This window comes from Sciurus vulgaris (assembly GCF_902686455.1).
Source record: "Sciurus vulgaris genome assembly, chromosome: 3".
Classification (NCBI taxonomy): domain Eukaryota; kingdom Metazoa; phylum Chordata; class Mammalia; order Rodentia; family Sciuridae; genus Sciurus; species Sciurus vulgaris.
Genome location: NC_136463.1, coordinates 184318081 through 184345806, shown reverse-complemented (window position 1 = coordinate 184345806; position 27726 = coordinate 184318081). Strand labels below are relative to the sequence as shown.

The following is a 27726-nucleotide window of genomic DNA, read 5'->3' as shown; positions in this document are numbered from 1 at the left end:
CAAATCCTCTCCTGACTCAGTGTTTCCAAAATCCAGAGAAGAAATACGCACTACTGTTTTCCTGTGGACCTTCGAACGCTCGGGACTCCCCTTCCAAGACCCGCAAGGGGTATCAGATGAGGCACCACCGGATTTCAGCGCCTTAAAAACAGAACATGCCTTGTTTCCCCTTCGTAGAATAAGGCCAAGACCTGACGTCAAAACCTGAGGCTCCTCAAGGCGAAGAGCGCGTGTGCACCAGCGCTTCGGCCCTCCCCGCACAACGGCTAAGTGCTTCCTGGTTCGGAGGCCGGACTCTCCCCGGTGACACTGCTACCCATGTACGCAGTGGTGGCTTTGGCCCACCCAAGGGGGAGGGGGCTGCCCCTGTGAGAGTGGGGCTGGCGGAGAGGCCCCGACCCTACCCCTTCTCAAGTCCCTGGAGAGGAAACGCGGCCTTCGGGGACAGAAGTGCAAGGAAGGACCTTGCAGAAGTCTGTTCTGACCAGACACCAACGCCACACGAGAGCAGAGGGAGGAGCAGCCGCGGGAGAGGCCCCGCACTCCACTGTGGGCCTGGAGGACACCCTGCCCTCTGCTCGCGGGGACAGCATTGCCAAGTGTCCAAAAAGCAAGCACGATGCCTTCGCAAAGAGGAAGAGCATCTAGGACGGCTCTGTCTCTGGAAAACACCCCGCCCGGGACGGCCCGAGACGGAGTCCGCAAGGCCGACAGCAATGTCGCGCTCAGCACCAGGACAGAGCTTTCCAGTCCCGGCGCGGCGCTGGGCAGGCCAGGTGTGAAGTCGAGGAAAACCGGCACAGGCACCCCTGCACAGGTCTGCCAGGGGTCAAGGGGCAGGGACACTCCTGGACTCAGAAGTCGGGGGACCTGGAGCAAATCTCATCAGATCCCCACTGCTTCCCTTCAACACAGAACCCCTCCCAGGCCCACAGAAGACAGGGAGACCACTCACACCCGGTCCCACTGCCCCAGAGTCCATGACCCCAGATCCCCCCGCCAAGCCACTGGACCTCAGCCCCGCTCCACGGCCCTGGACCTGCCGGGCCTCTACCAAGGCTGCGCCTGCAAGCTGGCCGCCTTCCCCATGCCACCCCGTCTCCAGCCCACCGGCCTCTCTCATCTCACCTTCCCAGGGACCTTCCCCTGTCCCTGGCTCCCGCAGGAGTTTACACCACCGTTTTTCTTGTGCGGAAGGCCCAGGCTCTCCCACAGCCCAGCCAGCAGGCAGCAGGCAGCGTGATTACTGGGCCCAGAGTCCAGCACCCTCCTGGCTGTTCTTCCTGGTTCTGGTCAAGCTGTGGCCAAGACCCCTCACCACCTCCAGGCGGCCCCACCTGCCTCAAGCAGACTGCCTGCACAGCTCTTCAGACTCACAGTGCCCACGCCAGCGCCTTCCCAGCCCAAGACCCTCAGCAGAGGCCCCAGCAGCCCTCTCAGGCCTCTCTGCCCCACGGGCTCCGGGGCTGTCCACCCTGGTGCTACCCCACCCAGCATCAGTCCCCCTCCCACAGTCAGCAAGGTCTGGGCTGTCCTCAGGGTTGGGTCCCATCCTTTGCCATTCTGGACAAGCAGGGCCCCTGCTGGGCAGCTGGGTAGCCAGGATGGAGGCGCGTCCTCGGAGGGCACAAGTGTGGTGAGTGGGCAGAGGCCTCGGGTTCCAGGAGCTGCCCCAGGACTAAACCAAACGATGGGGAGGGAACAAGCGTGAGGGACGGGAACAGACAGGCTCGGGTTCCAGGCTGACCTGGACCCGCCAGCCCCCACGACTCATCCGTTTGCTCCCTTGCTCCCTAGTCCTTACTCCACGGAGCCCTTGCTTGAGAAGGTGACCACAGGAACAAGAAGCACAGTCCTCCGCGGGCAGGCGTGTGGGGACAAGTGTGTGGAGCTGGGCGCGCGGCCACCCTGGCCCAGGAACAGTCTCCCTGTGAGATGGCCCTGGGTGCGGCTGGTGGTCCTGGGGGGACAGGACTCACAGGGCCTGGGGGCAGGAAGGAGCTGGTGACCCTTCTCACCCCACAGGGCAGCCTCTGCTTTCCTAAGTTGCTCAGACGCCACCTACAGAGCGAGGGACTCCAACGACCACACAGAAAGCATCTTGAAGATGGGAAATGGGCGGGGGTCTGGCTGGAGCCCCCGGGAGCAGGGCTACGGATGGAGGCACCCTGACTGTCCAGTGGTGAGAAGCCAGGGCAAGGAAACACGCTGCCAGTGCCCAGATACACCAGCCGTGGCTTCTAGACTTGTGGCCAACCGTCAAGATTCACCTGCTCCCAGGACGGAGGCCAGGCTGGGCAGGGGCAGGGAGGACCCTGCAAAGCCAGTTTCACTTGACTGGCAGGAGACTCGCTGTGCCTTGGGCGAAGGTACAGACAAGGTCAAGTTCCTTTCCTTGTCCTTGGGCAGAGGAGGATGGAGGGGTGGTCAGAGGCACAGAGGTCCCTCAACCCTCCAGAATGACCCAAGAAGACAGAAAAATCCTCTCCAAAGTTGCCAGGTGTAACAAAATGACTCTGATCATTTAAACAAGTGGAATGGGTACGAAAGCCACCCCTCGCCACTGTCCTCTGCGGGAGGAGCTGTGCGCTGGTTCCCCTCTGCCTCTCACGCCTCTCAGCTGCGGCAAGGGAACAATCAATATCGCTTACGTTCCATGAAAGCACCTAATTCCACAAGCAGCAGCAGGGACCATGGCCCAAGGACTCTCACGGGGGACATGTCCTCCCGTCTGCACTGTGGAGCCAGGTCCAGCAGTGGAGACCTGGCTGGCTGGTGTGCACCAGCTCCAGGAATCTGCTTTACGTGTGGTCCGGGGGTGAGTCCTGAGGGCACAGGGCGGCTGCAGGAGAGGGACCTGTGTCACCCCGTGGGAGCCACACGCAGGGTCCCACAGAGGTCCCGCTGCTGCCCCACTCACTAACCAGCCTTGGCTTCCTCCTGTGGGTCCTCCTGGTGCCCAGGGTGCCCCCTAGCGCCCCTTCTGCTGTCTCCCTCCTGGCAGCCTCCGTGGGTCTCCACACTCTGGCCCCCCCCGTAGTGCCGTGGGTCACCATCAATGGTCTCTTCACATGCCGCCCCACCAGGCTGCCACGAACGTGCTCTGCAAGCAGAGGTGGGTGCAGTGGACCCACCCCCTGCCTCCCTGGCCACGAAGGGACAGCTGGGTGTGTGGGGAGCGCCACCCTCGGGTGCCTACCTGGCTATCTCTGTGGGGATGCGTTCCTGCAGGACGGCAGGTACAGGGCGGAGGCAGAGGGCAGGAGGGTGGCAGCCAGGCTGGGCGCCCAGTGGAACCAGGCAGGACTGCCCTGTGACACAGGCTTCCCACGGGAAGGACAGGTCCCTGTCTGGAGGAGGTGGCTGAATCTACTTCTCCCACACAGAGTGCTGAGGGGACAAGTCTGCCCCAGGGACATCCAGGGAGACAAGGGGGACTAGCAGAGTCATGGGTGGGGGCTGGGGAGTGGAAGCAGGGAGCCCTGGCCACTGGAGGACTGGCGGTTTTGGAAATGCTTCCGGTTGGCCTGCGGTCAGTGCAGGTCCTGTAGTGTGACACTGTCCCCCACTTACTCTTCAGAACTCCAGCTCGCAGGTGTACTAGCCAAGCAAAGGCTGTGCCCACCCCAACTCAAAGGCACCCCAGGAAAGGGAGGAGGGAAAGCAGCAGAGGGGGAGGCTGGAGGTGAGAGCGGGCGAGAGCTCCCCGCATCAAGCCGGGCTGCGGGAAGAGTCCTTCCCACCCCTGAGTCACAGTCCCAGGGAATCCCCAGAGGTCCAGGCACAGAGAACAGGCTCCACTCGAGCCCACGGAGGAGCTGACGAAGGCAGTGGGGAAACAGACCAAGGGCCCCCTCCTTGGCCTCCCAGGGACGCTGCAGGCATACCCCCAGCCCAGCCACAGCTCCGTCCCGGGGACGGACGCCGTTAGGGTGGCTGCGGGGCAGAAAGGAGCCCCCGGTGCCACGCCCGCCACACACTCACCATCACCAGCTCCTTCTGGAAGGACTTCCGGTCCTTGTTCTCAGGGTTGTTACAGTCCTCCTTCAGCTTTTCCAGCACACAAGCCACGCGCTCGGGCTCGCTGTCCAGCTCCGCCCGGCAGAAGGAGGAGAGAGGCAGGCTGCCGTAGCCCAGGGCGTCCGCGAAGGAGCGCCAGCTGCTGATGTTCTCCATGAGCAGCGTCCGCACCGAGGCGTAGATGTAGGTGAGGAACTTGCAGGGCCGGAGGATCTGCTCCAGCAGCACTGAGGTGCTCAGCTCGGGGCCCGGCAGCAGGCCGGGCCTGGCCCTCCCGACCACCAGCACGTTCCTGGCGTGCACCAGGCCCACCTTGCCCTGGTAGTAGCCGATGTACCACTCCTTGGTCCACAGCTGCCCCTTCAGGCGGATGCGCTCCTCGCTCAGCAGAGCCACCGTGTCCCCCTTCTTGTACTCCAGCAGGTAGTGATTCTTGTTCTGACGCACCACCGTCTTGAGTAGCTTGCCGAGCTTGAGGCTGGACACCGGCCGGTCCTGAAACGTCGGGTACTTGGTGGTGGTGGCAAATGGGGACAGGATGATCTTCCCAACCTCGTTCTTCTTGAGGAATCTCCTCTGCCCGGAAGGCTTGATGGCACTCTTGGGGGGCGGCTGCGGCGTCTGGATGCAGAACTGGGTCAGGATGGCCTCCTGGTCATCCTTCACCTGCACCCGCAGAGTGAAGTCCGAGAGCTCGCTGGGGCTCTGGCAGGTGATGGGGAAGACGAGGCGGCTCACTTTGCCCAGCTTCACCTGGAACCCTCTCACCACCCTGGCCTGCTCGCTGGCCTTGACCTCGTAGTTGGTCATGTTGGAAAACATACAGACCTGGAGATCCTGGGGCCTGGACAGGAGGAACTGGTGCTTCCCCCACAGGTGCAGGGCCACGGGGGCTGGGCCAGGTGCCTGTCGTGTGACCTCGCTCACCAGGAGCGTCTTGGGAGCGCAGTCATGCCCGAAAATGGTCACCACTGTCTTGAAGGAGGGGTGGATGTGTTTGGGACCGTAGAGACCCACGGTGACCTTCTTGTTGATGAAGTCCCACACGGTGGAAGGGTAGAGAATGTTCGGGCCGTGGGCCACAATGGCCAGGTACATGCAGGGCTCCAGGTTGTCTAGCTGCACCTGGACGGTGTCCCCGTAGCTGTAGGTGAGTGGGATGGGCAGGTACGGCCCTTCCTTCAAGTCGCTCCTCAGACACTGGAGGCCCACCGTGCTTTTGCTAAAAATGTCGTTCTTCACCTCGGCAGAAACCTTCATCTCCAGGATGAGGAAGGTGTTCACTTCCAGGTTGCTGAGCTTGACCTCCAGCACGGGGCTGACGCTGCTGGACCTGTCGCTGTTGAGCTCCAGCGGGGGATCCAGCAGGGCTTTCATGGAGATCTGCTGCGTCTCCCCGGGGGCGACGTGGCCCTGGGGCACGTGGATGCTGATGCTGGTGTCTGGGAGCTGCACGGCACCCCCGGAACTATCCAGCTTGCACACGATGTTCGTCTCCACCGCCTGGGTCTGGCCCCAGCCTGGGCTCTGGCCGAGCAGATCCAAGTCGTGGCAAGACCGGGCCAGCTTCCGGTGGTTCAGCCAGGCAGTTCGAAAATCTTCCCGGCTCTGAAATTGCTCGGGAGCGGGTGATTTCAAACCTGTGAAAAAACTCGAGGTGGTGGGCGCGTCCGACTTGGCCTGCAGGACGGAGAGCTCCGACAGGCTGTAAGAACGCTTGCTTCTGAAGAAGGGGTTGTCCCGTTTGGCCGGCTGCTCCGCGTGGAGTCCATTGGTCGTCGGGAGCTCGTCAAAGATGTTGCCGGTGCTGTTTGTGGTTGCTGAGCTGGACTCAGTGAACGAGGACGTGCCAGTATCAAAAAGCAGCAGGTCCACGGTGCTTCTGGGATTCAGCTCATCCAGGCTGGGCATCGCTGGCGTGTTCCCGTTCAGAAACGGGTTTGTCTGGACCCCGCTCCAGAAAGGGTTATTACTGTGCGCCTTGCTGGAACCTTTCTGGTCATCCGTCCACCCCCCGAGCAGATCTAGCTCCTTGGCTACCTCGTCTGGGCTGTCGGGGAGATTGTCGATCATGCCGCTGTCGCTCAGGGTGGAGTTGCGGTAGTTTAAGGGCTGCACGTAGGACGAGGGGATGTAGCCCATCTCGGTGGTGTTGTGTGCGTACCACCACTCCCCGCCCGACGTGTCCAGGACATAGAGGTGGTCGCCCTTGGAGAACTTCAAGGTGGTGAAGTTGGTGGGGCAGTAGTCCCTGATGGCGATCACTTCCTTTGCGTTTCCAAAAGGTGTGGGGGTATCAACCAGCAAGGCACTGGGAGAAGGCACTGGAAGACAGGAGAGAGACGGTGAGGCAGCAGGGTGCAGGGGGAGGTGGGCTGAGGACAGGCGGCACCGAGACTGGCCACCAGCCCAGCAAGCAGCCAACAGAAACAAACCTAAGTGAAACTCAGTGTGACCGTCACCTGGCCACCGGACTGGAGAGTTCCAGGACCACATGCAGAAAGGGAGATCTGAACATCTCACTTTGCCCAGATTTTCATGATCCAACTGCCTCCGTGTGGAAAGAGGCTGAAGGCAGGTGCTTAGGAAGCCTGGTGCATTGGGTGGCAGGTGGCCCACTGCAGGCCTGGTGCCTCAGAACGAGGGACTTCAGATCCCCTAAGGAGGCACACGAGCCAAATTCCTGTTCCCCTTCAGGACGGCCTCATGAATGGAGAGGCCCCTGAAAATCAGGCCTGGTTTAACCCACTCCTTCTCAAAGCGAATACGATTGTGGAAAACTGTTTTTAAGGCCAGTATCTTTCAAACGCACACAGGGTTCAAAGTTACCGCGTTGAAGGGACGGGCCCACACACCTGACAGCTGGAGGCTTGGGTCTGGCCGTGGACATCACCATTGAACCGCTGTTAAGAGTCTGAGAATTCCAACACTTTAAAAGGGAACCAAGCTACTTTACGGTTCTTGACATTAAACTACCTTTGTTATCAACATTCATAGCACATGGCAGGCAAAAAAGTCATCTGCACAGGTGCCCATTTTAAGAAATGATAAACGGGCTGAAGACCTGTGCGTGGGCTTGCTCTCCCTCCCCAAGTGTGAAAGTCTCCAGAGGACTGAGCTCTCTCTGATGGAAACGGCCCTTACGCTACTCTCAGGGAGTGACCTGTCCGCCCTGCAGGTATACCTGCTCCCTGTGACAGACACCTGCAACTTTCTCCGTAGCTTATGGAAAGGACTGGATTTTTAACTGAACTACATCTGTATCTGTTCTAGTAGGTCAACAGTCAACCTACGCTACCAAACTGGCTGTCCAGAAAAAATTATGTGCCCGTTTCCTTTTTCCATGAAAGGGAATAATGAAAATTACACTCTAATTCCTTGGCAATGCAGGCTCTGAAGCCTCTCCTCCCATCCTCCAGGGAAGCTGTGTGAGCCCGATCAGGGTGCTGGCTGCTGGCTGGGCTTGATCAAGGCCTTGGGAGCAGTGACTGCGAGCCAGGATTCCCCCGATGGGCTAACTGGCCTCTTTTCTAGGTGGCCAGGGCGAGGAGGAGAGGAAAGGAAACACTTCCGATCTATTCAGGTGCTTGGCACAGTGGTGCGTAGCCAGGAAAAGGGCCCTCTCCCTCCTTCCCAATCCTGTTTTCCTCTAAAGCACCTACTGGAGGGCCAGAGGGAGTCCCCCTCACCAGAAGGTTCGACGGAGTGAAGAAAGCGTAAGTAAGAGAAGTAAGTAATGTGCACAGGGGAGAAGCCCACGCCCAGAGCATGCAGACCCTCTGCACCCCTTTCTCCGCAGCACGGAAAGGGGGATGGAGGCGTTTAGGGGAAACAGCAGATGGCTTTTAGGGAAAGTCGACGGGGCTGGGCAACAGACAGCGGCCTGGGACAATGCAGGGCTCCGTGGCATGGCAACGCTGCCCACGTTCCCTGTGGGACTGAAGCAGGACAACAGTGTGGCCAAGGCCTGTCCCGTGCGGACAGGGGAGCCATGAGGCGCAGCGTCCAAGGAGGGCCTGTGGCTTCAGAGCTGCCCTCAGCTTACAGTCCTCTGGGCACCTGTCCTGGCCTCCTTCACCAACCACTGCACCATGTAACCACTGGGGTTCAGCACACAGCTCCCCAAAGCATGGCACCGGGAGTTCATAAAGCTGTAGGATCCTGGAGCAGCAGGGGCAGGACGTGGAGCCTCTGCCACAGCAAGGCCGGGAGCACCCTGCGGGGCCTTCCTGCTCCCTCGGCCCTTGCGGTGGCCGCCTCTCCACCCTGAGCCTGCACCTTCCTGCCAATCACATCCCCCACACTCCAGGGAGGCCCTCACAGAAACCCTTCCACTTGGGTCTTTTTCTCTAGGGAAATGGCTCCTGTGTCAACCAGACACCTTATGCTTTGTGCCGGTGATCTGTCTCCTGTCACAGAGGCCCCCGCTGGGAAGGGAAGAAAGAAGACACCTCCCCCACACTGACATATTTTGTTTGTTTGGGGGGTGTCCCTGGGCCTGGCTTGGGGTGGGGCCAAACCCATGCTCCCGGATCAAGGTATTGGCCTAAGGCAAAGTCAGCATTGCCCCCGGCTGCGCCCTTCCGCTATAGGATCTCAGCAGAGCAAATCCTGCACCGGGCAAGGGCTGGGAATGAAGGAAAGACAGCGGAGGAGGGCGCAGGGAAGTCCCTCCGGCTTTGTCCCTGAAGGCCTGCTGCCCGAGTCTGCTGAAGCAGATGAGCAGCAGAGAAGCACAACCGAGTCCCACGACAGTGCGGTTCTGCGAGGCCCACGAGTCTTCAGATCAAGGCCTGAAGACCCGGTGAACAGCGGGTGAGCACACAGCCAGAGCCGGGCAGCGAAGCAACTGCACCAGGGTGAGGGTTGGTGGGAGCACGGAGGGCCAGCGGGGCATGCCCCTGTCCCCCAGGCCCCTCATGGCCCCCGCTGTAGCTCTTCCTTACCCCTCTGGAGTGAGGGTACCCATGCCTTCCACCCAGGAAGGTCAGCGTGGCGCCTTCAGGCTATGGCTGGCTGGAGGGCTCTAGGTCCTCAACCACCCAGGGAAGAGGAATCCGAGCTTCTCCCACTTGCCTTGAGAGGAAGAGGGGCCCGACGGGAGGGCGGGAGGAGGTCAGGGAGTCTGCTTCTGAGGCCTTCATTGTGAGGTACCATTTCCTGAGCCCCATGAACGGCTTTGAGGGTAAAGGGAATTGGGTCAAGCTGAGGCCAGTGGCACACAAGCCCCCCTCTCTCTTTTCTGTGGCTAGTCCTGGTCTAGCAACGTAGATCATTTGGTTTCCTTGACACATCTACTAGAAATAAAAATGAAAATCAAATGAGACTTGCATAAAGCTTGCCAGCCATTAAAATCCTGTTAGAATCCCTCCAAAGTTATATCCTTATTATTGCTCCTCCAGAGTAATTAATTCCCCTACAGTAATATCTCCAATATTTAAAAAATCCCCATAGCAATTAGGCATGCTTTGAGCATAGCCTAACATGTTTCAATGCAAATTATCATTTTAGTTTTACCAGACTGAATGAGAATGGCTTCACTTAAAATTCCAAGCACTCTCCTTGGAAGAGAAGCAATAATACATTTTACCCAAGGATTGGGTGCATCCAAGGGGAAGGGGCCTCCCATCGGGACCGCACAGAGGTGGGCTGTGCTGTGACTCTCTGTACCTGGCCTTCATCAGTCACTGCCACAGAGAACCTGGGACAGAGAATGGAGGCTGCCATCTCATCAAGTGCAGGAAATCACTATCGAATCCCATCTTACTGAATTCTGGGGAGTGGTGCCCACATTCACAGGTACCTTGATTTTAATACAAAAAGCTCCCTGAGTGTTGCAAACTCAGTGAACTGACCGGCACATTTTCTATCCTCTGCCCAGTGAAACCCCATCAGGGGAGAAGACTGCGCAGCAGGAATTCTGGCTGAAGCGTGTACCCTGCAAGCCTGTACCCCAACGGTCCTGGGAAGCTGCCGGCTGGCCCTCGCAGACAGACTCCAGAGGCCCCGAGGTCCAACCTGACCTGCTGCCTTCTCCATCACTGAACTGGCCCTGCTCATACTCAAGATTATCATTATTTTTAAAAACTGAGCTTTCTTCACCCCTTACTCTGAGACCATGGCCCATACCACCCAAGTTAGGCGCTCACTCTCTAGTTTCAAACCCGACCCGCTGGACTATAAAGTGAGAAAGCAACGCCCATTATCAGACTAGGAGAAATAAATGGCAAAGAGATTTATAGTAACACCCAAGAACCCTGCTGCCATCTTATAAAACCTCAAGGTTCCACATGCCTGTCTTAATAAAAGCGATGTTCAGGGCTACAAGGGTAAATAAACCAGGGGCAGGAGGAAGATGCTAGGGATAAGATGGAAGGGAGCTGCCAATCAACGAGGAAGTAGTCAGCCTGTTGGGGATACAGGGTGGGGGTCACACATGCATCTGGGGAAAAACATTTCTTAGTTCCAGGTTTGTACCAAGGGCTTAGGACCATGGGAAAGTCCCTCCTGCTCAGCTGTGCTCCCGGAGGACCTGGGTGATCAACTGCAGCAACTGCTCAGATGGCCAAAGCCCGCGATACCAACCATGTGGCTCCCGCTGCAGCTCCCAGGGCACCAGGGAACACAAGCCTGGAAGCGGCTGGTGAGGGCAAGGTGGTTGCTGAGGAAGTGTCTGAATGATCCTCCTCAACCCAATTCTACCAGGCCACCCGCCAGCGAGCCCGGGTGAAGAGGCCCTGGGGCCGCCTCCTAGACCTGCAGGGGTCACAGGGGCCAATGTGGCTGTCCGGCTGGTTTTGTACACCTGTACTGGCTCACAACCACGTCACTGTGCGTTCACGCCACAAGGGCCGCGCTAACCAACCGTGACAGAGATCTCAAGGCCAGAACAGGATAAAATAAAGAGCAGACCCGCGGGGACAGGTCCGCCTCCCGTCCCAGGCCGCTGCTTTGTCCTCGGGTGTTTCCCGATATCTCGTCTACTGCGGACACCCTCCTTTCCCTAGATTCCAGGACCACCAAGCTACTTCCTGTCACCAAATCTCCTCAAGAGAGAACAGACGTGTGGATGGAGGGTTCCATCGAAGCCCCCTCCCCACACACCTAACACCCAGGCCAGGGGCCGCTGACCCAGGGCCGAGTGTGTAACAGGACACAGAGCTGTAGTTCAGTTTTCTGAATGGAAGCCAGTGGCCTGTTGGGGAGTGGGCCCCTTGAGGCTGAGGCACGAGGAGCCCCAGGCCTCCCCTCCGTGGCTGGCTGGGGCTCACCTTTGACATCATTAAAGCTGGTCTCTGAGAACCCCTCGCTCAGGTCGATCAGGGTCCCCTCTGACTTGCACCGAGGGAGGCCGCTGGAGTTGGCCGCTCGGATCCGCTGGGCTGCCATCTGGAAACCCTGGCCAGGGGGCCACTAAGGGCGCATGTCTCTTCCTCTGCTTCTTGGAGCAGCAGCGATGCTTCTGTTTTAAGCAACCACGCTGCGCGGCAGCGGCGGCTCGGCAGTGTGCTTCTTCCTGAAAGAGCAGGAGGAAGAAAGTTCCCTGAGCAAGTGCAACGTGGCCTCCAGAGTCCTTTCAGGGGAGGAGGGCATTCTCCTCCTTCCAGGCCGGTCCATGAGAGGCCCGTTTCTCTCCCGCTGGCCCAGAGGCAGGGAGGGTTGCACTGTACCCACTTTGTGCCATCTCCCCAGCCTGCTGGGCATGCGGCCACTCCTCCCAGGGCACAATGGCGCTTGTGAGATGGGTCCCAGCACCTGGTCAGCCCATTCTGCAAAGAGGACGACACAGGACAACGCAGTCCACGCTGCCAGGCCCAGGGCTCAGGAAAGCAGAAATAGCCTCGTCTGTCCAGAGAGCAGCTGGTCCCCTGGGAGGAGCCGCATGGGTGACCTGGCACCTGGGCAGCAGCAAGTGGGCAGCACTGCCGCTCTCCAGGCCTGGAGGGGTGCTCCCTGCCACATCCCAGCCCCAGGCCCAACCAAAGTGGTAAGCACAGTGGCCATCAGGATCGCAGCATGGCATCTGCCTGTGAAACCAGGGCGCGTTTCCTGAGCCCTGGGCAGGGGCAGGTGGGCTCTGTGGGAGGCATCCGCCCTCCTGAGGCGGGAACGTAAGAATCACGCGCTGGGAGGGGTCTGGGACAACCAAGTGGCTGGCTGGCTTGCGGCACTGGGAGTTGAGAACAGGCGACTCTCATCTGGACATGACCCCAGGTTCCCTAGGCCAAGGTGACCACTCAGGAGCCCCTGAACGACCCGGGCGTGCTCTGGCGGCACCTGAGGCCCTACCACTGCTCTAAAGTAGGCAGAGAGGCTTTGCACCCCCAGCTCGCGGCTCAGGCACGCCCCGTGTTCAGCACGGACCCTGATAAGTTCTGCTCCCTGTCTGTGACCTGGTGGGTGACAGGTGACTGGTTTGGTCTGGGTGGAGAATGAGCAGGGCAATCCACTGAGCTGGGCGTGGAACACAAAGCATCGTTTCCCCAAACGTGGCCTCCACCACCACGGCCGGCCCTGAGGCTGGAAGGCCAGCCTGCAGCAGCTCCAGCAAGGCTTCCCTCCCACCTCAAGACCCAGAAGGCCCCACTCCTGTACCAAAGGCTCTGGGAGAGGGCCGTGCTGTGAACTGCACGCAGCTCCCAAGCTCGCTGCTGGAGCTCCAGGCTACCCAGCCTATGAGGACCCCCACTTAGCGCTGTCGCAAGGGCAGCTGCCTGGTGGGGCCAGGGGCTGCCCAGAGGGCGTGATGGAGAGCTGGCATCTGCTGGGTCAGGCCTGAGAGCACTGGGCTCTTCCCCTGGGACTCTCGGAAATCACTGGTGTTGCTTAGAAAGGTGACTTTGCTCTGAGTTAGAAATGTGCTGTTTTCTCTCAGAGACCCACAGTGAAGGAGGGTCCAAGAGAACTACTGGGTGACCCCACTTCCCTCCAGGTCCTGGATGGGGGCAGCCTCACCCGGAGAAGTGGGGCACATCTGGGTGGGCCAGACTTATCCAGGCAGGGTGAGTGTGGCCAGGGGCGAGCCAGCTCTGCTGGGCTGTGGTGCGGGCTGTGTTCCCGTAATAGCTGAGGATGCACGTGGAGGCTGCCCATGCCACATTCCCACTGGCTTCAATGTGCTCATTCACACAGACCCTCTCCACCCTGTGGGCACGTTTGTCCTGTGGTCTTCAGTGCCCAGAGAAGTCCCCAGAATGTCAGCTTTTTCTCCAGGGCTGGTGACAGGCAGCCCTGGAACAGGGTCCTGACACCATCGATGCTTCAGAGCGAGTGCAAACAGGGACACTCACCCCTGACCTTGGGGGACTATTTTTTTTAACAGCAAAGAAAGAGGCAGCCAGCCCCAGTGTGGACCAGGCCTGGATGGCTGCCTCCTCCAGAGGCCTTCCCTAACCGGACATGGCAGGGTGGGGTGGCAGGTGAAGCGGTGCAGGTGGAGAGGGCCCCACCAAGGTGCCCCGGCCCTCCCGGCGGTGAGATACTTGAGCCTCCTCTGCTCCTCTGCTCCTCAGGCTCCTCGGCTCCCGCCTGCTGACCACTTCTCCCCAGCCAGGGCTCACCTACCCTTCCCACCTCTGATTTAGCCTCCGGTTTGCTCAAGCCGTCCTCTGAGGTCATGGCCACCCCCTGCGCAAAACCCTGCCGCAGTTCCTCATGCCCTGACGAAAGCCAAGCTCTGCTGCGGGCCTGCGTGCTCCCACCTGCCCTTCCAGGTTGGTCGCTGGCTTCCTCCACACATGGCCTTGCCGTTTCCCAGGATGGGCCCGCGTGGCAGCGTCTGCAACTGGACTGGCCTAGCCCCTGCTGGGCTCCCAGGAAGCCCTGGGCCTGCCTCTCCCTCTCCTCCCGGCTCCCCGAGTCCCGTGACTCACGGCGCTGGCCCAGGAGCAAAGGCAACATACGGGATCCCCTGGAGACTGGGAGCGGAGAAGCGCCACGCCCTGAGCCGCTGTGGCTCTAGCAGGGTGACGGCTGCCGTGCTCACTCCGCTTCAGTTAGACACGTGAAGGCTCATGACGCTGCCTCCCCCGCATGTGGACATGGGTGTGATGTGTGCAATACAGCGTTTTCAGGAGTCAGGAAGGTAACACGAGACGCTCAGCACCTGCCCTCTGAGACGCGGGCCAGCAGGGGTGACTGCAGCAACCCCGCGGAGCCGTGAGCCCCGAGGCCGGGCAGCCTGGGCCCCTGGAAGCACGGCAGACCCGCTGGGCTCCGACAGGTTGAACCCCACACTCCCGCGGCCTGCCTGTGGGGAGGGGTCTGCTTGAGCACTAAGGGCGTCTTGAGTTTCCAGGGCACAAACCCAACCCTGGGACTGGTCCCAAAGCTCCTCCCGCAGCCTGCCACCTGTCACTGGCAACTCCTTCAGCCAGCCCAGAAGCCAGAGACCCCTCCCTGGCCGCACACACCCCGGCAGCCCTACCTTCAGCACAACCTCTGTCTGAACCCGCTGGGCACCTGCACGCTGACTCCATTACCGTCATCAGCTCCTTCCCGCCGGGGCTGCACCCAGCTCTGTGCTCCCTTCAATTAGTAGTCTCCGCCAGGCCCTCCCCACCCCAAGACTCCTGAGCCTCGGGCGTGCTGGCCAGGACTCCAGACCCGTGTGGCTGCTCCTGCGGGCTCGGGGCTCTCCCTGAAGGTCCCAGCTCCCAAGCCCATCCACCACAGGCCTCTCACAGGCTGTTCCTGCACCTGGGAAGCCCTGCCTAGACAGTCACCAAACAACCACCTATTCATACAGGTCTCTGCCTGAAATGTGGGGGCACAGGAGCATCCCTCACCTGCCCTCTGTCCCTGCTTACCACCCCTGGAGGTCCTTGTCTGTGGCCGACTTCCCCTAAGAACATAAGCCTATGAGACCCAGGCCTGTGCCTTGGTTCCTGCGTGCTGTGAGCTGGTGCCCAGACAGGAACGAAGGAAGGAATTCTATGACCGGAGATCGGCGGCTCAGAGGTTCTGGGTGGGTGTCTGGGCGATCTTCAGGCACTCAGTGGCCGCCGCAAGTTGATCACACAGCAGACAGAACCCAGGAACGCTCCTGTTCTGAAATCCAGGTGTGGATTTCTAAAACACCAACAGGGTTCCTGGGTGGGCACCCTCACATCCCTGGATGCTGTGGCTCAACAGGCCCGGCGATCACTTCTGAAGACGGCATCACGCAGCCCACCCTGGTCGGCACCGCCAGCGTGAGTCTCAAGGCTTGGAGGACAGCAGGCAGCCGCTGGCCCTCCTGGGTCCTGCTTAACACCAGTGACTTTTCCTGTGTCAAGGTCTATGCATTCAGAGAAAAGGCAGACCCTAAGAAGGAGGTCTCTGAGCAGCTGTCCCGCCTGAGAAAGCAGACCCACTCACAGACCCACAGAGGAACCCAGCTGGCCCTTCTGCACAGGTGCTGCCCGAGAAGCACTCGGCAAAGCCGGCCCACAAGAGGCGCCAGACGTGGGCATGCCGCGAAGTCCTCGCGTGCCTCCGCGTGCCCAGGGCAGGTCCCGTGTCCTGCCGCTGTGCTGGAGAGTGTGGGGACACTGCTCCAGGGGCCCCACCCCGCCATGCGCTGGGATGACCGGGTCCCCACGGCTTGGGGGCGCCATGTGATTTGATCAGACTTCCCCCAGGTTAGCAGCACAGCCTGGGCCTCTCCAGCTCCTAGGGCTCCAGCCTCTGCCCCCAGGACCCTCACGTGCTCACCTCCCTACTGCCCAAAAGAGGTGTTCCAGGGGCACCTGTTTCCAGAAGTCACATGCTACAGGAGCACAGGGGCCACCACCACGGGTCAGTACCCCAGCTACCTCCCTCACAACAACGGTGAAGCCATGGACTGGCCTCCAAGTCTGGACCCAAGCGACCTGGGCAATGCTTCAAGTGGAGAGGCCACAGGAGAGGGCACTCCTCGGCTCCTGTGGCAGAGGGACCCACCCAGCACACTGGACTTTGCGCCTTCTGGGAAGCAAGGCCGGACCCACTGGCACCACAGGCTCTGGGGACAGAATGGGTACCACTGCCCATCTGGCGAGAGTCAGCCCTGTGCCCTGCCCCTGGGTGAACGTGTGAGCCTCACAGCAGAACCGGGCACTCCAGCTCCCGGGGGCCACATCCACCTTGGCTGTAGTGCAAGGTCACCTCAAGGTCCCTTAGCTCCAACTTCTAGGAACAGGCTCCACAGCCAGTGCTAGGTGTGGGAATCAGGCATACCTAGTTTTGAGGGGCCCTTATCTGAGAAACACAGAGAACGTGGGCTCGGCCAGGCCAGCAGTGACCGCCCGTGACCCACCCACATGCAGGGCAGGCACTTGCCCCCACTCGCTCTCTCTGCCGTGGAAAGAGAGGAAGCTGGAGGGCGGGGATGGTGGCACAGTAAGAAGTCCAACGGGGTCAGGGAGAGGAGGAGGGAGGGCACTGTCCCTCCACAGCACGGCCCCTTCCGTCCACCAGCTGAGGGGCTGCGACTGCCAGCACACCGTGCTTGAAGCCCTTGTGGACCCTCGGGGACCGCTGCGAACCTGCCCCGGCTGCACCTCCGTCACACCCGGGGTGCCCCAGCGCCCACACTGCTGTCTTCAGCACTGGCCTCCAGCTGTGCCTGTCTCCCCACTCGCCCTCTGAAGACACGGTAGGCTCCCGGTTTCAGCTGCTCTGTGACCTTCCCGCCTGACACCGACCCCTTCCCTGTCCAGTGCCCTTGCAAACGGAAGCCCTCCTCTGACCTGCGTGCCCTTGGGTTCACTGCGGCCTCCACGTGGGAACTGCCCCCACCCGGGCACCACAGCTGCTGGTCTGCTGCTGCCGCCTCGTAGTTCCCAGCTCCCCTGATGGCGTGAAAGCTGGTCACCTGGCTGCTCTCCATCCCTCCCAGCTGGAGCAGCGCCACACTGTGCTGCCCGGGGCCCTCTGTGGATGGACGAAGGTGTCCTTCCTTCTCATGCTTTAGGGGCCACAGAGGCTGCAGGGGAGTGCAGCCCTGTCCCTTTCCTCACTACCACCAGCTGGGAAGCCCACACCAGAGTCGGACACCCACGGGAGAGCAGAGAAGGGGGCTCCCACGGGACGGGCAGCAAGGGCAGCGTTCTACCGCATCTTCAGGGCACTCGTGAGACCACAGCCACGGCGGCTGCTGGTCACATCACGTGTCCCATGGAGGGCACTCTGCACTGTCCCCTTCTGTCCCCATCATCTTTCTTCTGAGTGAAAGCCAGAGTCCAGGGACTAAGGCACACGTGGCCCACTGAGTGCCCGTCAAAGTGTGGTATTCAGAGGCTGCTCACCACAGTGGTAGCCTGCGGCCTGCCCAGGGAGTCACATGAAGGCTGACCCACCATGTGATGCAGCCCACGGCCCACAGCCCGGCTGGAGGGTCGCATGATCAGTCCAGACCAGAACTCTTCCCAGCTCTGGTCCCCGGCCAACCAGGAAGAAAAAGCACAATTATCTCTGAAATTGTGCGAGAGGGACCTTCACGTGCCAGGGCTGGCCTGGGACTCCTGGCTCCAAGGGACGTGCTGCTCAAGACTGCACCGGGGCACAAGGAGGACTTGTTTCCAGCATTATTCACTCATGTGCCAAGTTCCTCAAAAATTAATACTGTGCTTTAAGTTCACGCACGTTTGACCACTGTTTTCTACCTCCACCTCCAAGAGACTGGCAGCTGTCCTAGGACACACTTAGATGACATTCAAAGCCGATCCTGGACTCCCCTCTGGGAAGCGCACATCGGGCAGGCCCCGCTCCCACCCAGGTGCGGGAACTTAGCTGTATTGAAAGGGGCGTCCTGGGCCGGGGATGTGGCTCAGTGGTGGCGCACTTGCCTAGCACGTGCGAGGCACTGGGTTCAACCCTCAGCACTGTAAACAAAGGAAAGGGGGGGGGGTTCCTGAGGGTCTTTCCTGGGCAGAGTAGAGCCGAGCCGAGCCGAGACTAACCCACCCCACCAAGCAAAATGGCTCAAGGTGAGCAGACATCTTGACTGCATGAAGTCTGTGGGGCACTGCCAGGCAGAGATGGCAGTGCAGGGACGAGGGTCCCACGGCCTCCTCCCGGGTGGACAGGCTAAGATGGAAAGGAGCAGTTCCAATGCCATTCACCAGCCTATGAGAGTCCAGCAGCCAGCAAAGCAAGCACTCGGGAGGACTTTTGCTCCTGAAGTGCTGCTGGCCCCGAGCTCCTAACCGGTTAGCTACAGCAATGACCAATCACAAGCCAGCCTCAGCAGGATTCATTCAGGGATGGAGGAGGACAGAATTCCTGTCCCTCCTCCCATCCCACTGCCCCCAGGAAAGTGAGGGTGTAAAGTGTTCAGGGACGTAGACACGGAGGCGGCCAGTTGCCCCGGGGCACTGGCGGGCCAGCTGGGGGCCCTGCACCTCTCCCGAGGTGGCGCTCATCCTGGAATGTTTGATAGAATGGGGAAATCCATACACCGCCGCTGGGAAACAGCCAGATGCTACGACGAAACCTACGCCGCTTCAAGAAGTGTACTAGACGTCTGCTGGGAAGCGCGACTCCACACTCACACTGCCGGCAGGCAGGCGGGCTTGCCTTCGTCTCCCTAAGTTTTCTTCCTTTGCATAATTAAAAAGCGCACCTTATAAGAAGGGCTCCCAATCTCACGGGCGCGGCACACCTGGCCCAGCGGCGCCGCTCCCCGCGAGCAGAGGCGTGCTCGGTGCAGGGGCCGCTCTCACGCCGAGAGCCCGAGCCTCCCAGTGCAGCGTGCCCGGGCGAGGACCCTGCTTCTGCTCGGCCTCTTCCTCTGCGCCCTGGGATCCCCCCACCAGGGGCCGCGGGCTGCCTGAGAGGAGGCAGATCCAGGAGGGACACACTGACGTCGAGAGAGGAAAGTCTCCAAAGCCAGCCAGGCCAACCCAGACTCACCCTCCCCTGCAGCTCGCCACCTGCTCCCCTGGGCAGCTCCGCAGTGCCCGTGACTGCAACGGCCAGCAGTGGCCTTCGTCACACCTGACGGTGTGCAGCACTCTGGGTCACCTTCTCAGGACACTTTCCCGAGGCCTTGCCAAACGCTCCTGGAAGGTCGTGGCCACTCACCCTCAACCGCGGCTCAAGAAAACCTTGCCAATCTCCCAAGTGGGGACAGAACAGCTCACCTTCCTGTGACTGCCGTTCAGACCCGGTTCACACAGTCCCATGCCACGCGGTATCCCGCCACGGATGCACACGCACACCAACGGTGGCTGCCGCCCTGGTATGTGAGCACTCGCTGTGCTGCCAAAGGACACTAAGGTCGCCCAAGGACGCCCTTCTCGGAACCCGCCCCCTGGGGTGGTGGGCCTGCCACTAACTTCCTGCCGTCCACTGCGGCCGCGTCCCCTGCTCTGTTGTTTTAGACTTCCTCTCCGCACGGCCACAACCCCCGCGCGCCGCCTGCGCTCCCGCCTGCTCACCTGACAAAGTGCCGGCGAGGCAGACGTCGATCGCCCCCACCCGACACCAGGGCTCGCTGGGCGCAACGCTGCCGCTCACAGCTATGCATCTCCCTTTACTCAAAACAGGTCTGTGTGCTGACGTGAGTGTGCAGAGTTCATTCTGTTCTCAGTCTGGACTTCACAAAACTAATAAGCGAACAGCTGGGCCATTGCTCCTGCACAGAGTCCCTGACCGCACGCGTGTTGGTGCGTGCAGATGAGCGGGGCTGCCCTGTGTCACTGCCTGCCAACAGCATCGTCCACTCTTGCCAGGTCACGATGGTCACCCAATGTGGGAGAACTATTTGCAGGGGCCATTCTCCTTCAAAGTCCTGTCAGTTGTTTTTGCCGAATTTTTTCTTCCCAATGAACTTTAGGATAATGTCATTGAATGTTTTCCCACCATTTAAAGTAATCCTACTGGAATTATTTTTTGAGGGTGGGGGGAATCCCACTGGTAAGAACTCTAACATCTTCATGCTATTTCGTCTTTTCTTCAAGAAATATGGTGGTCTCCATTTTAACAACCTCCACAGCAAAGACTTAGTTCTGCTGTTGCGGTCCAACAAGAACAAGAGGCAAATGTCTGTGACCATGTTTCAATAAAATTTTATTTATAAACTGAAGTGGTGGGCCACAGACTACCCCTCCCTGATGTCAAGGCTAAGAGCTTGTGTGATGTGTGTGGCTTTTATGGACTTAGAGCGTGGCACCCACCAGCAGCCTCCAGCTCCTGGCTGGGAGACTCAGGGCAAAAATAACAGACAACATCTCCAGAGCATGTACACTAGGTTCGGGTTTTGATGTAGTTGCCACAGGGTGCCAGCGCTTTTTCGTATTCTTAGGGGATCACTGCTGCAAAAAGAAGTCACTGACTTCTCTATCTGGCATTTTAAATGCAGCAACTACGATCCTGCCCTGAGGAAACCCCGAGGAGCGCCAGCCCCTCGAGGAAGACCTCTGCCCGCCCTGCGCTGTCTCTGGCCGGCTCCATCTTCCTGCTCGCGGCCACAGATCGCACCTTCCATCTCCTTCCCATGTTCTGGTCAATTATCAATTTAAAATATCACATAATCTTTCCAACTAGAAAATTTAACTTCCTGTTCTTTTAAAATTTCCATTCTTTAACAGAATAAGTCTCGAGCTCTAGCAGCGCCTGGGAACTCTGGACTGCAGTTCCCTCACATGGAAAATGAGGGGCGAGCAACACGACCCCCGAGAAGCTCCGGAGCAGAGCTTCTGGTTTGAGAGGGAAGCAGCACCAGAGACACAGCGGGGACAGTCGGTCCATCCTTCTGCCAGACACCACCACACACACAGGGGAGTTCTCCAGACTGCTCCCTGTCCCTGCCCCAAGTTCACCAGCTGGGTCAGCCTGGCCTCATCTTTACCTGCTCCCACCAGGCACCACGGCAGCCTCCCACCTGACTCCTGTCTACACCCCGACTCCCACACAACCAGGCCACTCTCCTCAGACAGCACTGCACTTGGACCCCACCTGCCTCAACCTTGTCTCCCCATGGACGCAGTTTAACTCATTTCTGCCCCAGGAACAGCACTGGCTGTTCCCACTGGCAGGCAAGTGGCCCCGACCTCACTGCCTCAGCCCAGGGGGTCCACGTGACCACCAGTCAGCCAGGCCCCACGGCCATCTTTTGGTCTTGTCTGTTTTCTGGCTCCTCTGGAGGGTGAACTCATGAGCAAATTCTTCCTGTCCCAGCTGGGTGTGACTCCACACGGTGCAGCACTCCCGTCACCAAGAAACTGGGTTAAAGAAAGCAGGGGAACTGAGGGCGTGCCCCGCGCCGGGTCTGCGGCCCCTCCTCTGCCCCTTTCTCCCGGGAGCTCTTCACTGAGGGAGGCTTCAAAGCCACCGCCACTCACACCCACGTCTCCTTTGCTCAAACCTTGGCCGAGATCGTGGAGGGGTGAGCAGGGACCTCCTAAATCTGACCCCAGCCAGCGGTAGCACCCACCCCAGGAGGAGCACAGGGGCCAAGGTCCTGTCCCCACTGGACCGCATCCCCACCCCCAAACCTAGAAGGGCACCTTACTCACAAAAAGCTCCATTCTTGTAGAATGAACTTGCAGACAGAGCCGGTGAGTTACCGGAAGCCTCATTCAGCCTCTTGCACATCCCGAGGGTCTGCTGATGATGTAACCACCCCAGACACCAGACCCTGCAGGCTCTGGCCTGCCCCTGCACAGGACAGTGTCTCTGTGGGTGGGCGGGTCCAACATGCAGGGGCTTTCTGAACCCCAAGGAGCATCGCTGCTGCATTTCAGAAAACCTGGCCTAATGTGGGCACCCTGGCATGGCTCCCCCTGAAACTCATGGTCTAAAGCAATCCGCTGCCAACCTCTCAGGGGTGTGCCGCGGCCAGACAAGAGTCCACCTGGGGAAAGGCAGGGGAGGGGCTGACCCCAGCACCCTGGACCCGCATGGAGAAGGCAGCTGTTATCTGGCCGCCCAGTTTAAGAAAGAGGTCGCACATCGACGGTCATGGTGTCCAGTGGGTGCGTGGACACCCCAAGAGGATGATCTCATGAGGTTTGAGAGACCCCACGAGGATGAGAGGCCACCGAAGGCCAACAGAGGTGTTCAGGAACACGAGAGGGTGAACAATTCAGTCAAGGCACTTCAGCCAACAGGACCACAGCAGGACTGGATTGTCCTTTTGAACTACTTGAGGATATACACCCCCCCAAAAAAAGGGGGTGAACGAACAGCCACGGGAGGCGAGCTCCAGGTGTCCGGGTGATTCTCCTGTCACATTGAATCCTGTGTTCCCCAGCTCTTCTGAGATCGGTGCACGTCAGTTTGGGGAGGATGTCTGCCTGCACCCTCAGTGCTGGCCACGGTGATGCTGAAGGTGGGGAGGACAGCCAGGCCTGCCCTGCTTGTATCCCAAAACGCCCCTCCCAGCACGGCAGATGCTTCACAGCAGCCGGAACCGATGTGCGAGCAACCCGAGGGAGTCCCCGGCCTTCCAGACTCAGAAGCAGAACAGGGGTGCCCACTTCCACTCCTGGGGGCGTCGGAGTTTTGCACACCAGGCGATAAAATGCCATCGGGACAGCCCAGGGCTGTGCCTGACCGCCAGGCATTGATCTTGTGAGTCGGTCACCAGAGCCTTGCGTTCTGCTCCTCCACTGTCCGTGTGTCAGAAGGCAGCTGGGGAGAGGACAGGCTTCTGCCTCCAGCCTCCCGGGTCAACACTGCTGGGTTTTGGACCTCAGGCCTCGTGGCTGGGGGACAGCAGAGCCCTGCTGGTCGAGCTGCCCAGTCTGCGGGGCTACCACAGGCTGCACGGGGTTTGGCCAGCAGGGGCTGGCGGGCCACACAGTGGCCACCCCGGCCTGTGTCAGTGCGCTCTGTGAGCTCCCATCACCCCAGGACCCTCTCAGCTCTCACCACCAAGGACCAAGGTGAGACTGGGAACTGGCAGCCGGGAGGCCAGCTTGCCCTGCCGAATGCTGGGTTTGGACACAGCCCCGCTCCTGGCTGGGTGGCCCCTGCTCCCAGCACGCACCTCCCTGTCCCTCCTTGTCACATCTAATAGGACTGAGACTCTAAGAAGTGCACGAAGTGAGACTCTAAACCCGAGCAGACTTGGCCCTGCCCCACACTTCCTAAACACTCTCCTCAGACCCGAAGCCGCGGGCCTGGGCCCAGTCCTGCTCACCGTGCATTCCTGACCGGTGAGTCCACTGCCAGGCAACTGGTGATTACTCCTCGGGACGCAGAGCGCGAGTTAAAAACGCTTGCTAAGCCACCTTGAGAGCCACGCAAAGCCATCTCTTAAAGGTAGCCCATAACTAGGGTCTCTAAGACCCCTGCACCCAGGGCTGGCTCACACCTTCAGAAACCCACAGGGCAGGCGAGGAACAAGACCAGGCGGCAGAGCCCCCTTAGGCACCCTGGGCACAGCAGGGAAGCTGTTCTTCCAGCATCCTGCCAGAAAACCAAGGTTGTGCTGTGGGCCGGCCAGTCCACAGCAGCATGTGCACCAACCGAGACCATAACTGGCAGTACCAACGAACATGCACGCCCAGTCCCTGCGCTACTACCCAACTCAGACCCACAAGGGGAGGCGCAGGGGCCGGGGGGGCGGAAGACCCCATCCCTGACTGCAGCGGCCAACACGCCCTGCTAGGGTCTTACCCCGTCTTCCAGAACAAACGGAATCTCATCTTCACTGAATCGTCAAGAGACAGCAATTCTGGAAAAAGACAAGGAAGGGGAAAGCTGTCTGGGAACGTCTATCATAAGCAGACGCACGCTGTCTTTCCCGTGGGCTGACACCCCGCAGCCTGGGCTAAGCCAGACAAAGGCGCTGGGCTACCCACGTTCCTGCCTCCGGCCCCACAGCCCGGCACCGAGGCCCAGCCGCCCGAGTCCTGTGTGGCCTCCTGGCGTGGGCCCTGGCTCCCGCCTGACCTCAGGGTCCTTCTGGTTCTCAGACTGTGGTGGGGACTGGCTGGGCAGATGGCAAGGCACACAGGAGTCAGGGGGACAAGGAGGTGCCCAGGGAAGCGGCAGGGGTGGGAGGTCAGGGTGGGTCACGCGGCCAGCAGGGATCTGTGAGAGTGGCTGGGCTGGGCCTGGGGTCCCCTGGCCACAGGCAGTCAAAGGGAGAGCCTCCCCACAACGCAGCTGGCTAGCGAGTCCCTGCTCAGCCCCGCGTTCTCCAGGAGAAGGGCAAAGGGCGTGGGAACAGAACAGGGAGGGAGAGCGCCGTGCCCAGGGACTCCCCCAGCCCCCTGAAGAATCTCAAGGAACAAGCTCCCGGCCGTCACTGCCATCACTGTCTACACGGAGCCTAGGCAGCACGCTCCCGCTGTCTGGTGAGGACTCTGGGTCCCTCTCCGTGGCTGTCAATCACAGACTTGTGCTGAACGCAGGAGGGACCCCAGGACCTATCTCCACCCAGTCGGCCGTCCACGGGGTGCTCTGAGCAGTGGCCAGTGCCCTGAGACATGCGTGTTGCAGAAGGGATGTTGCCAGGGCAACACCAGGTCTGCGGTCACAGCTCTGATGTCCTGGGCTCCCCACGTAACAGGTCTGATCACTTCAGTGTAACTGCTGATTTACTGGTTTCTCTGGCCACTCACAGCTCTGGGTCTGCAGGGACTGAGTCGGCCCTCCCGCTCCCTGGCCCCACCTCCAGGCCTGCGACACGGTGGCCAGTGCTCCCTGCACAGGAGCTGGTGTGCAAAGGGCTGCAGGCTGCTGGGAACACAGGCTACCGGGGGGCTCCCTGAGTTTCAGGACACGGGTACCCAGCACGCACCAGAACAGAGGTCAGACAGACCACAGCTGCTCTGAGCAGCTCCCAGACACACTGAAGGCACAGGCCTGAGCTGAGAGGAACCGGAACACAGGTGACAAGCCACCATGGCTGCTCCGTGGGCAGGACTGTGCTCCCCAAAGCTACCTCCAAGTCCTCACGTGAGGTGAACGTGGCGGTGTCTGGAAATGGTCTGCAGCTGTGGTCATGTTAAGAGGAATAATGGATTAGGGCAGGCCCTAAATCCAATCGCTGGTGTGCTTTTAGGAGGAAAATTTAGATACAGAGACAAGACGGCCACTGACCGTGGAGACAAAAACTGGTGTAACTGCTGTGACATAGTTGAAGTCCAGGAAGGCCAGGGCCACCCACCCCACCTCAGCAGGGAGGAAGGGGTGAGAAGCACCCTGTCCCGGAGGCCTTAGAGGGAGCAGGGCCCTGCAGACATCCCCATTTCAGTCCTGGAGTCTCCAGACAAGAAGACCTGGCTGCCGCCTGGAATCACCCATTCTGTGGCCCAGTGGTCCCTGGATAGGGGTTCCGGGGGTCCCGGTGTCCTACGGTACATCACCTTGCGTCATACAGAGGATGGAACCTGCATGCGACCTATGCACACCTTCCCCGCACCTCGACCCACTCCATGTGACTCACAACGTAAATGCTGCACATGGTCACACTGTACTGTTCAAGATATGGCCAAGAAAAAAGGTCTGCAGAAGTTCAGTGCACACAGGTATTTTTAATATTGTCTGTGGCCGAATGAATCCCGAGGTTGTCAGCCTGACACAGTCAACTCTGGTAAGCAACCCTAGGAAACTGTTTTGGGTACTGGGTGTGGTCGGGTGTTGACTCACTTCAAACACCCCAGCTCTCCTCCGGAGATTGTGACCTCCACCTTCCAGTGTCTTCACTGAGGTGTGGCGAAGCCAGCCACTTGTCTGTGGGCTTCCAGCCACAGTGTGGCAGGACCAGGCTGCTCCAGGGCCTACTGTCTGGACCTTAGACTGCACCCCCACATCTCACCTACCTGAGAGGCCCTGAGAGGGGGTTACGAAGGTATCTGTGCTGGGTGTGAGGAGGCTGCTAGCTGGAGGCTGAGAGACTCTTAGGCAGTGGGCTCTGAGTATCCAGCAGGGGCGTGGGAGCTTGTGGGGGCTGGATATCCTCTGCAGGACCTCTGGGACCAGTCACCCCACAGAAGTCCTCGCCTTAGTAACAGGCCCCACAGGGCCAGGAGGTGGCTACATTTTACAAACCCTACCCAAGGCGCAAAGACGAGTCCTCAGGTATGGAGAAACCTCATGCAAATCCCTCCAACCTGCCGCCTGGGCAGGGTCTATGGGGTCCGGTGCTGTGCACATGCAGGGGTGAACAGGACAGCCAGGCCCGACTCTTCACCTCAGAGTCGAGCATCACCACAAACCCCGGGAGGATCACCGGTCTTTCAGCGGGGCCTCTGGGACACGTCTGTGCAGCGGAGACGGACAGATGGTAACCTGGCTGGGTTTCCCCAGGAGAAGGGCTTGGGACCTGTGGCTGGGTACCCCATGCCGGTTTTCCTCACAGTTCTTACAGGAGGGGAGGCCCTGTGCCACGGGAGCCAGAGGGCACAGCCAGCCCAGGGCAGTCTGGAGGAGCCCCGTGGTCTCCACCTCGGAGCACCTAAGGACCACGATTCCATGCAGCAGGTGAGAAAGGAGCCGGGAGGCACGGGTTCTGGTGGCACAGGCTCCGACTCGGCCTCCTCTTGGTTCACACCACACTCTGGCCTCCTCTTCCTGGAATCTTCTCTCAGGCCTCCGGCAGAATCCAGTGCTTAAAGCCGACAGTCCCTGCAGCAGCAGGGGGCCGGGCCAGCTGGTGGGAGCCGCCTTCCTTCCAGGGTGTAAACGCCTGCTGCGGCAGGTGGCTGTCCTCCCTCCCACCTGCCCTGGAACAGTGCCCAGTTCAGGACTCGCTGAGGGCCAGAGAGTGCCCCGCCCCAAGGGTGCTGTCCTGGGTGAGCCTCCGGGCTCAGAGCCTCCTGCTCATGCAGGTGTCCTCGCCCCGTTCTCTGCAGCTGGCTTTGAGGGTGCCATCTCGCAGGTGTGTCCCCAGCACCGGGGTGTGTCCTCCCCATCTTCCTTGGAAGCTCCTCTCTTCTGCCTGTTGGGGGTGTGCACAGCCTGGCACCCGCCTGTGCCTGCCTGTCCCCTCCCAGGACATTCTCCTTGAGGCCCAAGGCCCGGTCACACCACCCCAGAATGGCTGCCTGCAGCCAGCAGCCCTCTGAGACTTTCTGGCCACAGCCATCCCCCAGCAAAGGGAAAGCGACAAACTGCTGGGCCAGGCAGACAGGACAGGGCTCCCCTCTCCACTGCTGTCCCTCTGCCTGGCACCATGGACAGGAGGCTGGCGGCCAGTGCTCAGTGGCTCCACTCTCGGGTGGCCCCACGTCCTGACCCGCCCAGCTCCAGGGCCAGGACAGATGGCTGCGGCCCGGGATTAGTGGTGGAGCCGAGGGCAGAGCAACAGCTGCAGGGGACAAGCCTGTCCTGGCCCTCCCAGGGGTCTAAGCCGCCACCAAGACGCCTTCACGCCAGTACAGTGACAGGACAGTGGGATTCCAACTTCGGGAGCTCAACAGCAGCTCCGTGCCTGGCGGCAGGGGCTGGCGCCGGCTGCCCTTTGATGGCGGGTCCGAGGCAAAGCAGCATGCTCTGCCCCTCCCGCCTTACAGCTCTTTGTAAGGAATGCGCCCACCTCCGAGCCCGAATCCCAGAAAGGCAGAGAGACAGCACTGGGCAGCCAGGGGGCTCCCGACACCAGGGGGCTCGCATCAGGCCAGCCAGCTCTCGAATGCAGGTTCCTGGGCTCACTGTGGATGCTCAATGTCACTCAGTGTCCCAAAGGGAAAGGAAGAACTTACAAGGGTGTCGGGTAGGTACAGGACACCCTGCAGAAGTGACAGCAGGGGAGAGGGGGAGTCTGTGCTCTGGGTCACAAGGCCCACT

At 60.2% G+C, this 27726-nt stretch overlaps 1 protein-coding gene across 4 annotated transcripts in view; it reads right to left on the bottom strand.

The window, feature by feature from the left end:
- The window catches only part of SH3BP4 (SH3 domain binding protein 4), a 69853-nt gene that overhangs the window by 4679 nt on the left and 37448 nt on the right, over positions 1-27726 (bottom strand). For 3 of the 4 annotated variants that reach the window (XM_079132272.1, XM_079132270.1, XM_079132271.1), the window contains 2 exons: positions 11292-11536; positions 3985-6344 (listed from right to left, as the gene is read on the bottom strand). In XM_079132272.1, the coding sequence (XP_078988398.1) occupies positions 3985-6344; positions 11292-11409 (2478 nt within the window). In that variant the 5' untranslated portion in view covers positions 11410-11536. Of the gene's footprint in view, positions 1-3984; positions 6345-9096; positions 9395-11291; positions 11537-27726 lie in introns of those variants that run through there. The other variant, XM_079132273.1, reaches the window with a different exon arrangement.